Here is a 12,091-nt window from a genome sequence, read left to right on the forward strand (position 1 = left end):
TTATGACTGTTTCTCTAGGGTTTTATTAAAAAGTCCTGCCCTTTCTTAGATAAAAATACACATAGCCTGGAGGTCAAGGACTCACCCCTTCAAAGAAGCCCTTTTCCTCCCTCTCCTCCCTCCCTCCCTCCCTCTCTCTCTCTCTCTTTCTGTCTTTCTCTCTCTCTCTCCCCTTCCTTTCTTCCTTCCTCCCTCTCCTTCCTACTTTCCTCTCCTTCCTCTCTTTCCTCCCTCCCTCCCTTCCTCCTTCTCTCCCCTCCTTCCTTCCTCCCTCCTTTCCTCACTCCCTTCCTCCTTCCTTTCCTGCTTTCCTTCCTACCCCCCTTTCTCCCCCCCTCTCCATCCTTATTGCTTTGGGGGGGAAACTCTAGGTGCTGGGCACCAGACTTACATAGACTGCCCGGATATAAGTTGGATATGGTGCCTGTATTTTTAAGACTAATTTTTTTTTGCTGAAGAACTGGTTATTATTTTTGCAATACACTTTTATTGTTATCTTTGTTTTTACATTATTTATATTGCTAATGTATCCTCCCTTCTCCTTCTCCCCCCCCCACCCCCAACCCTGAGCCATCCCTGACAGCCCAGAGCATTCAGCAAAAATAACTGGGGTCTCTGAGAACGTGATCTCTGATGATGCGCCCTATGCTCCTCGGCCACCATCCTCTGCTGGTAACAGAGGCAGGGCCGCCTTCTTAGGGCTCTTCTTGGGCCCCAGTGTGGCTGTGATGATGCACAGCTTTCAGTTTCTGTCGTTTTCTTGTTATGGAAGTTGGTGTTCCCCAACACCTTGAGTTCTAATGACCTGAAAGTGATTTGGAGGCTCACTGTACACAGGCACACCCTGGATAGCCTTGGCCCAGTGGTTGGGTCAGAAGTCATGTGTAGAGGACCTACCCTGCTCCTCATCCCCACTCTACTTCTTGAAACCTTCACTGTAGTGTGATTACTCTAAGCCCACTGAGCCCTGCTCCCTCCCCTGGCATTCCCCATAGGCTCTCCTTGCTCAGCCCCGCGGCCTCCTTGGCACCCCTCTTCCACCAGTCCTTCCTCTAACCCAGATTTTCTTGGCTACACCCAACCACCAGGCTTCTTCCTCTCTTTCACATAGGGCCTTCTCACTCCCTCCCTACCCCCCATGTGGCAAATGTGTCCAGTAACAATGGTTTGTCTTAGGTTGAAAACAACTTTTAATTTGTATTCTAGTCAAATGTTCACACCAACACGGTGATAATAGTAAGGGGCCGTTGTGGGTAAATTTCTTGGGTCTAAAAGCTAATGTAGGCACTTTAAAGGAAGATGAATTATTTCAGACAGTGGGAGAAAGAGGGGTGGTACCATCTTATTTCACAGACTCTTTAAACTGTATCTTAGGGTACCAGTGATTTAAGGCCTTCAAAAGTATGTACTTTGAACCCTGAAAATCTTTCTATAGAATGTTGAGGTAGATGGTAGGCTATGATTTTAATTAGTCTTATGGGATAAAGTATAATTACTAAATGCCTTTGCTTGATAAAAGATAATTCCTCATAGCTCTGTAACATGAAAAGGTAATAAGCAGTGGCATAATTTGGGTAAATCAAGGAAGAATGAGGCACTTTAAACAGCTTGATTGGATTCTAGTTCTTTTCTTCTGAGGGGCCTAGACCACTGAGTCTTTATGTCACTGATCCTCAGAATCTTAGGCCTACAGGGAACACTTATTAGCACCCAGATTCTTAGTTAGGAAACTGAAACCAAGAAAGATGGCCACTCAAGTAAAATCTCTTTGTGAGGAATATGAAATCCAGCTGAAACGATTCTTCTAAAGCCTCTTGGATGTCCCAGCCCACCCACAGCGTGACAGAGAGGGCATCTTGGGGGAGTTCATCCCACACTGGCCTCCTGGCCACTCTCGGGCCATCTTGGTAATGATGAACGGTGAACCTGTAGGCTTGGGGTCACAAAGCAGTGTGTCCCCTTCCAGGGCCTCTGGCCTTGCTTTCACTGTGTTAAATGTCACAGCTGTTCCCACCAAATACATGTATCTGTGTATGTACGTGTATATATGCATGCATGTGTGTACTCACATATATACACACACACACGATTTACTTGTATGTAGAGGTCACTACGTGGTACCAGATATAGAATACAGGGCCTCAGGAAGATTTGAATTTAAATCCAACCTTAGACATTGTCTAACTGGGTAAGTCACTTAATCACTGTCTGCCTCAGTTTCCATAGCTGTAAAAGGGGGTTATAATAGCACCTATCTCCCAGAGTTGTTGAGAATCCAATGCAATAATATTTTAAGCACTTAGCACAGTGCCTTGTGCATAATAAGTGCTGTATAAATGTTAGTTCTCACGTTCACGCATACACACACACACACACACACACACACACACCCCTAAACTGCCTAAAGACACCACGGTAATATAGCTTGCCAGAAGTCCAAAAGCTTAAAGGAAGAAAGACTTTAATAAGGGCGAAGGGCTTCTCTGGATGCCTCCTTCTTTTCCTTCTCTCTCAGAGCATTTCTTTTTTGCTTGTTTATTTGCTATAGAGTTAGCTGCTTGTCCTCATCTACAGTTTTTACAGACTGGAAGTCACAAGAAGGAAAAGCATGTTACAGTGAACTCCTTTCCATCATGATCTAGCTGGCATTTGGCATTTACTATATATAAATTTAGCAATTTCATCATATAATGAAATTGGCCATGTAGACTACGATGTAATGATCCGAATTCATTTACAAGTCATTTTTCTTTTTAATATTTTAAATAGACAGTTAACCTCTTTTGAGGAAGAAAGTGATAGCCTTAAATTTGTGCCGATAAAGTAATAACTTGTCCAGTGTCGTATAGTAATTTTAATTGTCTTGCTCAGGAATAGAAATCTGGTTTGCTAATGAGTATGTCTCTCCAGTAGATTCTATAATATAGTGCCACTTCCTTTTTATACATCCAGAAGCTATATTGATTAAAGTTCAGCTTAATCTTTGAGACTAAAATGTAGCAACTTAACTTTTAAACCTTGTTTGGAACACAAACAAATTATATGTTGTATATTATCCATTATATATATATATATATATATGTGAATTGCATATTATAAACATCTATTAGAGAATTGCCATAGATCATAGCGTTTTTATCAGGTATTTAGTAATCATGTAGCACAGTGATGGCTCAGAGGGGCCAGAGTGCACAGAGTGATGGGCCCAGTGTCAGAAAGACCTGAGTTCAAATCCAGCCTCATTTGCTTACTAGCTGTATGAGCCTAGGTGCTCACTTAACTTCTTTTGCCTTCAGTTTCCTTATTTGTAAAATGGGGATAATAATAACAGCACTTAAGTTCTCAGGAGAATGAGCGGGTAATTGTAGAGTGCTTTGCAAACCTGAAATTACTGTACAAGTACTCATTATTGTTATTATTTATGGCATACTTCTGCTTCCAGCTCCAACTACTCAAATAATTAATTTTTTTCTTCACATACTTGATTAAACAGGAAAACTGCGGTATGTCTGTGTGTAATGGCAAAATCTATATCCTGGGTGGAAGACGAGAAAATGGAGAAGCAACAGACACGATTCTATGTTACGATCCTGCCACTAGTATTATCACTGGGGTGGCCGCCATGCCGCGGCCAGTGTCCTATCATGGCTGCGTGACTATTCACAGATACAACGAGAAGTGCTTTAAACTGTAAAGCTGAGAAGCTGCCGCCGCCGTCACTTTCACCACAAATGGAAATGTTTCTAAGGGCCCCAAACAGACCCTCGAGGTTTTTGGTTTTTGGTTTTTACATGTTATATGCAAACAAGAGAGTTCCTGTGCCTCCCTGACCTGGGCCAGTGCCCGTCTCCAAATTGTAAATAGTAAAATGTCCAAAGCCTTACTAGCTGTTAGGACTCTTTCTGACTGGTGGTAATAATGATCTGATGTTGCTTCCGCTCTTGTCCCATTGAGGCCGTCGGGGGAGGTGACCTTTATAGGTGTGGGTAGGGCTGTGTAGACTGTGGCACGTGCTGCCCACCTTCCTGCACAGCTGTGCACTGTTTGTGAATAGTCTCTGCCTTGTAAGTCTGTTCTCCCTAGACTGTGTGTGCCTAGTTGTGACATTCATTCTAGAGGAAGCTAGCTAGGGCTTCCTTGTTCAGCTTGGCTACATTGGCTCACTCGATGCTTAAACCTTTCTTTCAAAAAAAAAAAAAACTTACATCACAAGAAAGTAGGTTTTAAAATGAAAAGTTTTATTAATGGAATTTTTCTCTTATGGATGAAAGTTTGGTGATTGGTTCAGTTTGATAAATGCCTGAGATGCATCGCCATGGCGATTGTGATCAAATACTGCTCTCTTTTGAAAAAGGTAATTTGGGGAGACTCATAGGAGTAATCCCTGAAGGCCAGAAAACACAAGCCAATTGGTTTGGAGAGTATGAAACCCTTGAAAGGAAAATAGCCTCACATCAAGGAGAGGCCTAGTAAGTGGCTCTTGGGTTGGACTAACTGTTTCTAGCCCTGGGAGAGACCCTGGAAGCCAGAGAAGCTGCTCATTTCCCTGAATGGGGCCCACGTGGTCAAGAACTGCTTTCATCTCACAAATGGGTGCCTTCATTTGGTGGGGATCCAGCTTCTGGATGGGGGAGTCCAGGGATCTCAGTGGAATCTTCACTAGCTTCAAAGTATTGCCACTCCCGTGAAGGGGAAAGCCTCTTTTTAGAATTCACATTCAGGGACCACCCATGACAGTGGGTCATGTTTTCATAATGAATTTATAAAAAAAAAAAAATGAGGACCTTTCACCTTGATTTAAAGGTCAGTGTCATCTTTATGTATCCTTTCTACCCACCACCAGTCAGAAATGTCATCTTCCCCCAAAACCAGGTCCGTTCTCCAGCACTTCTTCATTAATCTCCCACTAGCTTTCATTGAAGGAGAGGTGGTTGCATTACATTTCTGGGGCACATCTAAGGATCTCGTTACAAGTGATTCTTTTTTATTTCTATGTCAATGTAACATAGCTCCACAAACTTGAAATGCTATGGAGCTATGTTCCATCCATGCTACCCATAGAGCTATTATCAGGAAGCATAGAATGCAGGACTGTTTCACTTATTTTAGGAGGGTGCAAACATTTGCTTTCCACTACCTGCTCTTTCATACTTAGCTAGAAACTGAATCCTGTGCATCTTCTTGCTATGCAAAGGAAATCCTGCAAATGTATTAGAGCAAAGACCAACCAAACAAAGAGACCCTTCCCTGGAAATCTCTAGGATGCTTCTCAGATCACAAGAGGCTTTGAAAAAGGCACCCAGGAACATTAGAAAAATTAAGTGTGAAACAGTCTCTTAGCCAGAGTTTAAACAGGAAACATTTAAGTCGAAATTAGGGGATAAATGTACCCTCATCATAGCAAAGAATTTGTGCTTGTACTAAACTGCTGTATAATTTCTTTTGTACATAATATTATCCAAGGTAGCAATACAGGGATTCATTTGCATTGTTATGTGTATTTGTAAATTGGTGCCCATCTGTAAATAAAGGCACTTGATACAGAAATGTTTTTCTCCAGATAAATGACTTATGTGGTCTAGCTTCTTTGTCTTTTACGTATAACCTGTTTACTTGGGTTTTGTTATTGTGCATTCATTTTTAAACCTTTCTGTGTGCCGACTCGAGACATTCTAAGGAACAAGATGTGCATCTTACAGGTAGAGGTTCAAGCTCCTCCCAGTATGTGATTTCTTTCTCCTTGATCAATGCCTGAAACTTCCAACTAGCAACTAAAAGACCACCAAGAATTGGTGTTTTTTTTATCCCAGTGAATTTAGATGAAGTTGTTATTTTTGAGCTAGAGGTACCCAACTAATTCTTTGAAATGTCCTAGAATTATGGGTCATCCTCAGTGAAACCAATCAGCTATGGAGAATTGCCCCCTATTTGGTGTAGACATTCAAAGTGCCACTTAGGTTAATAGCAGAAATTGCATTCATGCTGTCATTGTGCTGTTAAAGGGTTTCATGTCTGTTGTTCATGTGGGGACACACACACACACACACACACACACACACGCTTGTACATGAAGAATCATTCTTAGCCATCTGTCATGGTTAAAGGCAGGAGAATTTTGTGTGGACCCCAGTTAAATAAAATGGAAGAGAATTCATGTACCTCTTAGAGCATTTTTTTACTTGCCAAGGGCAAGTTTGAAATTATCTTCCATGTACATGTGAAAGGAAGGTCATGACCATCTTTATAACAAAGAGCCACTTTGAGGTTTACATCTGCAAGGTCAAATCAGTCAAGAGGAGGAATGATCAGAGTGAGTGAGTGCTGTGTTCTGCTTATTCAGTTGTGCTACACTAGGGGAGGAAGGAATCCAGTGAATTTGTTTTCTGTATCAGTAGAGAAAAGACCCTTTAAATGCTAGGCTCTCTTCTCTTGGTGTTACAGCGGCAGAGACACTTCTGGGCTTTGTCCCACTAAAGAGAACCATTAGCCCTTGTTGAGGGTGTCTGACTGCCTGGCACCACTGATGGCTCCTTCTCCATTTTCAGGAATCCCCTGTTCCCCTTTGAATGGGCATAGAGTGGCAGCCTTTTGGATCTCCAGAAGCCTGGAAAAGTTTAAAAATTCAGATATGTCACAAGAATTTGGAGGGTTTTTTTTTTTTACTTTGTTTTCAAGAAAGAAAAATACTTGGGGAGGAAATTAATTTGTTCCCTTTTCTTCAAATTTGGGCTTCTGTCACTAGTTAGTTACTCTCAGAAAGTTGTAATTCTAGGCTTTGAGGCAGATTGGGAAAAGCGGCTTCACCTTGATAGTGGCTTATCATTCATTCTTTCCTCTTAAAAGAAAGAAAATGCTTTCTTGACTGGTGCATTCTATTTTACTAGCGATCACCGTCTAGTTCCCCCATCTAGTTCGACTGTCAAGTGCCCAGTGAAACTCAGGAAATGATGACAAAAGTTCTTTTACTTTTGGCCGTCTGCATACCAGGTTTTTTATATTGTCTGGAAATGACAATAGGCAATAAAAATTTGCTGTGAGGGCCCAGGCTAAGGACTGGGCCCATGTTTTTGTTTTGTACTAACTCATGAGAAAAGTAGAGGCTGAATGGTGTGGGGTGTGTGTAAGGAAGCATCTCGAGGCTCCTCTGTTCAAGAGGCATCTTTGACCTCAGACAGTTTTCTTGAAGGGGAAGATAATCTGCTGTCTGTTCATTCTAACAAGACTCTTGGATGTCTGTTCAAGGCTGCCTTAGGTCAGCCTTTGTGCAAAGGCAAGGAGCCAGTTGCATCTTTACCAGGAGTTAACATTGCTCAATCTCTGTTAGCCTTTAGGAACATGTTAGTTTAAAAATATTTTAAGCCAAGTCGTTGGAAACCAAGTTCATGTTCACTCACCTCATTAGTCTTTTAGTTAAATAAATGAATTTAGTAGGTACTGTAATTAACATAGGGGCAGTTTGGCCCAAAGACAGCAGTTTGGACTAACTGAACTATGTTACTTTGGAATGCTAGGTGCCAGAGACCACATGAGCCAGGAGAGTGTGAATCCATCAATAATTCCAAAAAACTAGGAGAATAGCTTATCTTTTTTTCATCATACTTTAGACAATATTTTGAAGTGCGGGGATTTTTTTTTTTTGGTATGAATGTTTTCCATTTTGTGTGATTACCTAGATACTCTAGTGCTCAGGATGATCAGAGTGATAGATGATGAAGATGACGGTCACAAGTGTGTAGTAACTTATTTTGCATTCTTGTTCCAAAGAGACTGTAAGCCCCACGAGGGCAGGGACTTTGTCATTTTCATGTCTATGTGTCCCCAACACCTAGCACAGTGCCTTGCACATAGTAGGCGCTTAATAAATGTCTGTTTGAATTGAATTTTTGTGTTTCAGAGAGAATTGTGCCTGAATTTGCTGGATGTGCCTAATGTTTCCTAGGTTTTTTTCCAAACCCAAATAACTATACTCGCAAGCTACAGAATTATCGCTTTAGGTAAATGTCATATTTGTTTCCTGTAGTGCAAACGAGGTTCCCCACATTTTAATTTTGTGTGGTGAATGCTAGGCAAGATGGGAGAAGATGAGAACACTTTAAATGATGATAATTTATTTCTTTGCAGCTGTGGCCTGAGGCTTATGATTGATTTCCCTTCGTATCCTGCATTTTCCATAGTTTTAGTTGGTTGCATCTTAGTCCCAGGGATTCCTTCAATTGTGTATGAAGTAGTGCTGTAACAATTACTTGGCAGAATGTCATGGGTGGTTATTTCTCTTCTATCTTCAGACCAAGGTGCTTATTACGACACTCAGATAGCCTCCTGACCTGATAAACTTCATTTGAAATACGTAGAGGTTATCCTTGCATATCAAGAAATTACATCCACTAATTTTCTTTTTGCCATCCCGCTGTACGTTAGCACCGCCTTTCACCAGAGTTTTTCTTTTCTTCTTTCTTAAAAACTGTTGATTTTTCTCAATTTATTTACAGAAAATTAAAAACAGTTGAGCTAATCCTTTTTTAGGGGTTAACTGGTAAAAAACAAGTTATCCAATTAGACACAAGTGCAGCCTTGCCGGGCATCTGGAGCAGTGACGGCCTTTTCTGTTGTCAGTTCAGAGCTCCAGGTTGACTCCACGTTGACAAAGATGACCTTGTATTTCAGTGTCTTTAAGGTTCTGTTGTAGCCCATCAGTACTTGTGTTCTATTTAAATGTACTTGCAAAGTTTTCTTCAAATTCAAAAAAATGTAATGTACCTAATAAATTTTATCTTTTAACTTGTGTTTGCCGTAAGTTTTTCTTCACTAGAAATAACTATCGAATAAACGGATGGCCAAGGTCTCTGGCCTCTGAGGTTCTTTACAATATGGATTCTGTGATAAGTCTAGAAAAGGGAAGATTAGAATAGCCCACACTATACTGTCTTGCAGGAAAGCCTCTAACACCAGATCCTTTGGGGTCGAGGGAGGAGGGTTCACAAACTGGATCATTGAAACCAGGTGTGGTGTCCAAATGCATTGTGAGTGATGGGTTATTTGTGAAGTAATCCTTTGTCCTTTCTCTAACCTACATGTTTAAATTTAATATTTAACTGCATCTTTAGCATACATTTAGAACAAACAACTATTCAGAGCAGACATGAGATATGAAAGCACAGGAGAATGGTTTGGGGAAATTACATAATTTGCTTACTCTTAGAAAATATTCTGGAAGAAAAATTGGTATTTTAAACTTGGGAGCTTACAATCATTTAAATGTTCTGGGTTAAATTATGGGTTGTGTGTATCATGCCTTTCCAATCCCTTTTTTCTGATACCTAAATGCCCCTGATGTGTGTAATGGGAAACAGGAGGGAACTTCCCCTAGGTTTATAGAGGTGACCCTGCTGTATTAGCTGAGCCTGAATGCTGAAACGGTTGGCTAAGCTGGAAAAGTTTGGAGCATTGGCTCCTGAGGAACCATTTCGGACCAGCCCCAACATCCCTGTGAGGTAGATGCAAAATTCTATTCCCATTTTACTGATGAGGAAATGGAGGTTGAAAAAAATTGAGGGACTTGCCGAGGGTCACACAGGCATTTACTATGTCTGGATTTGAAACCAGTCATTCTGGCTCCAAATCTAATCTCTCCATGCCACCTATCTGTTCCCATCTATTAAGAGAAGCAGGAAACAGGCCTTTTATTACAGGCTTACGAATCACTAGGGACTGTGCTCAGTCAGCTGACTAAGATGTAATGGGCTGGGGCAGCTAGGTGGCGCAGTGGATAGAGCATTGGCCCTGGAGTCAGCAGGACCTGAGTTCAAATTCGGACTCTCGGACACGTTTCCTAGCTGTTGGCAAGTCACTCAGTCCCAGTTGCCTAACCCGAAAAATAAAACAAAAACAATCAAATCAATAAAGTATCAAATGAGCAGGATGAAATCACACTGAAATCAGAAGATATTAAAAAAATAACAAGTTGTAGTGGGCTGTGCCCTGCTCTGCAGAGAAAGCGTCCAAACCTTGTGAAGTAAGTAAAGGCTCTGGCTTCATTGACCCCATTCTTGAGATGTCTCCCTCAAACGTCAAGTATTTTGGGAAGCAATTTGTCAAGCAGTGATTGATTTTGGGGGTAATTTCTGCGCTCTCCACCCCTCTTCCTGACTCAGAAGAATCAATTAATATGTATATTGCTAAAACAGATACGTTTGTGCTTGATATTCTGCAAAATAAAAGCAAATCCGAAAGAGACGATGGCCCCTTTGCCAGTAAGAGTCAACAACGCCAAATCATGTTGAATTTGGGGCTGAAGGGACTTGGTCAAAGGGTCAGCCAAGGGTCAGTTAACCCAAGGCAGAAGCAGCCCCCCAATTTAAAGAATGTTGCCTGTGTGGGAGCCCAGCTGTTATTTGTGGACATAAAAGGGATGATTTGAGTACAGGCAAATTCAAATTCAGCAAAAATTGAAGATCCCAATGTGTGCAAAGCACAGACATTATTACTGAGCAAATAGGGATAAATGATGGAATTGCTTGTCCGGGCTTTCTCTGTGCCCTTTCTTCTTCCCCAGCTCCCAGCAGCTCAGAACCAAACTACAAGGAGACGTTGAATCCCCAGTTCTGTTCCCTATAGGAAGATGGTGGATCAGGCTTGCCACTGCCTCGGTGGTCTACCAGACCTCACCATCCAGCCTGTGCCTACATCCTCCAGACCCAGGGCTGTCATCTGACCTAGTGCAGGGACTGTGGGGCCTGGCCATCCATTCATTTTTTGTGTCTCCCCTAATTGAGAGCAGGGTTTGTCTTCTCCTTCTTTCTTTCCTTCCTTTCCTTCCCTTCCTTCCTCTCTTCCCTCCCTCCCTCCCTTCCTCCTTTCCTTCCTTGTCTTTTCTTTTTTCTTTCCCCTTTCTTCCTTCTCTCCTTTCTCTTTCTCTCTTTCTTCCCTAGCTATCCAAGATGTGTTGTATAACAAATGTTTTTTCATTTATTCAGCTATAGTATAATAAAAGAGCAATGGATTTGGAGTCAAGAGACCTGGTTTGAATCCCAGCTGGTACTTAATTTGTGACCATTTCTACTCTGGGCCTCCGTTTGCTCCTTTGTGATACGTGGGGTCACCCCTAGCTCAAAATCCTCCAAAACGTTTCTAAGTAGACCAACTGTTCTTGCTGAGTCACTCCATGGCTCATTTTCTTCCTGGGGGAGTGGGGAGGAAGCCTATTTAACCAAATTAAGACCAAAGGGCTCCTTGGCAAACACAGAAAAGGAAGAGGAGGGTTGGTTGGAATTCGGGCTAGCTGAATTCACCAAGTTGACGGTGAGTCACCTTTTTCCACTGAGAGAACTGAAGTGTCAGGTGGCCTGGATCTTTGTATCAGCCACCCAGAGCCCCTGCGGATGCTAGAGCAGGTCTGGGGAACCCACCCTGTGGGCTCCAGGCCACAAGGGACCCTCTAGGTTCTCAAGTTTGGCCCTTTAGCTGTATCCAAACTTCACAGAACAAATCTCCTTAATAAAATGATTTGTTCTGTGAAACTTGGACTTGGCCAAAAGGCCGCAACCAAGGACCTAGAAGACTGTATATGCGTGGCCTCGAGGCTGTAAGTTTCCTCCCCTTTTGCTTGAGGTTCAGGGTCAAAAATCTGACTTTTCCATTTCTTTTTTTCCAACTCCATGGCGACCAACACCTTTCCATTTACATCTGTCTTTATGACAGTCACCTTTTTTTTTCTTTCTATCTCAACAGACATTCCAAGACTGAAATATACAGAATTTCAATTTCATTGCATTTGAGGTTGACAGCATTCTCATGACACTTAAGGTTAGCAGACTCGTATAAGGGGGGGCAACATGGTGCAGTGGAAAGACTCAGGATTCTGAGGATCTCACTTCAAATCCCACATCTGCCACTTAAGAGCCCCTGAGAGGTACTAGGCTGTGGCCTTGCGGGAGTTGGAGGTTCGTTCCAGCACTGTCTCTGAACCTGTTTTCCTAAGAAGCCACATCTGACCCCTTGCTCCCCGACCTTGGGGAGGAAGATGTGGTTTGTAGGGGTCCTAGTCTGTTGCGGCTGCTTTGGAGGCTTAGGTGGTTTTCACAGAAGAGGCAGA

The 12,091-nt window shown here is 42.2% G+C and overlaps 1 protein-coding gene across 10 annotated transcripts in view; it reads left to right on the plus strand.

The window, feature by feature from the left end:
* The window catches only part of KLHL24 (kelch like family member 24), a 54,139-nt gene extending 45,357 nt beyond the window's left edge, over positions 1 to 8,782 (plus strand). For all 10 annotated transcript variants that reach the window (XM_027861629.1, XM_027861626.1, XM_027861627.1 and 7 more), the window contains one exon: positions 3,494 to 8,782. In XM_027861629.1, the coding sequence (XP_027717430.1) occupies positions 3,494 to 3,694 (201 nt within the window). In that variant the 3' untranslated portion in view covers positions 3,695 to 8,782. The remainder of the gene's footprint in view (positions 1 to 3,493) is intronic.
* The last annotated feature ends 3,309 nt before the right edge of the window (positions 8,783 to 12,091 follow it).

Source organism: Vombatus ursinus, unplaced genomic scaffold (genome assembly GCF_900497805.2).
Source record: "Vombatus ursinus unplaced genomic scaffold, bare-nosed wombat genome assembly UNPS02014768.1, whole genome shotgun sequence".
Taxonomy (NCBI): Eukaryota; Metazoa; Chordata; class Mammalia; order Diprotodontia; family Vombatidae; genus Vombatus; species Vombatus ursinus.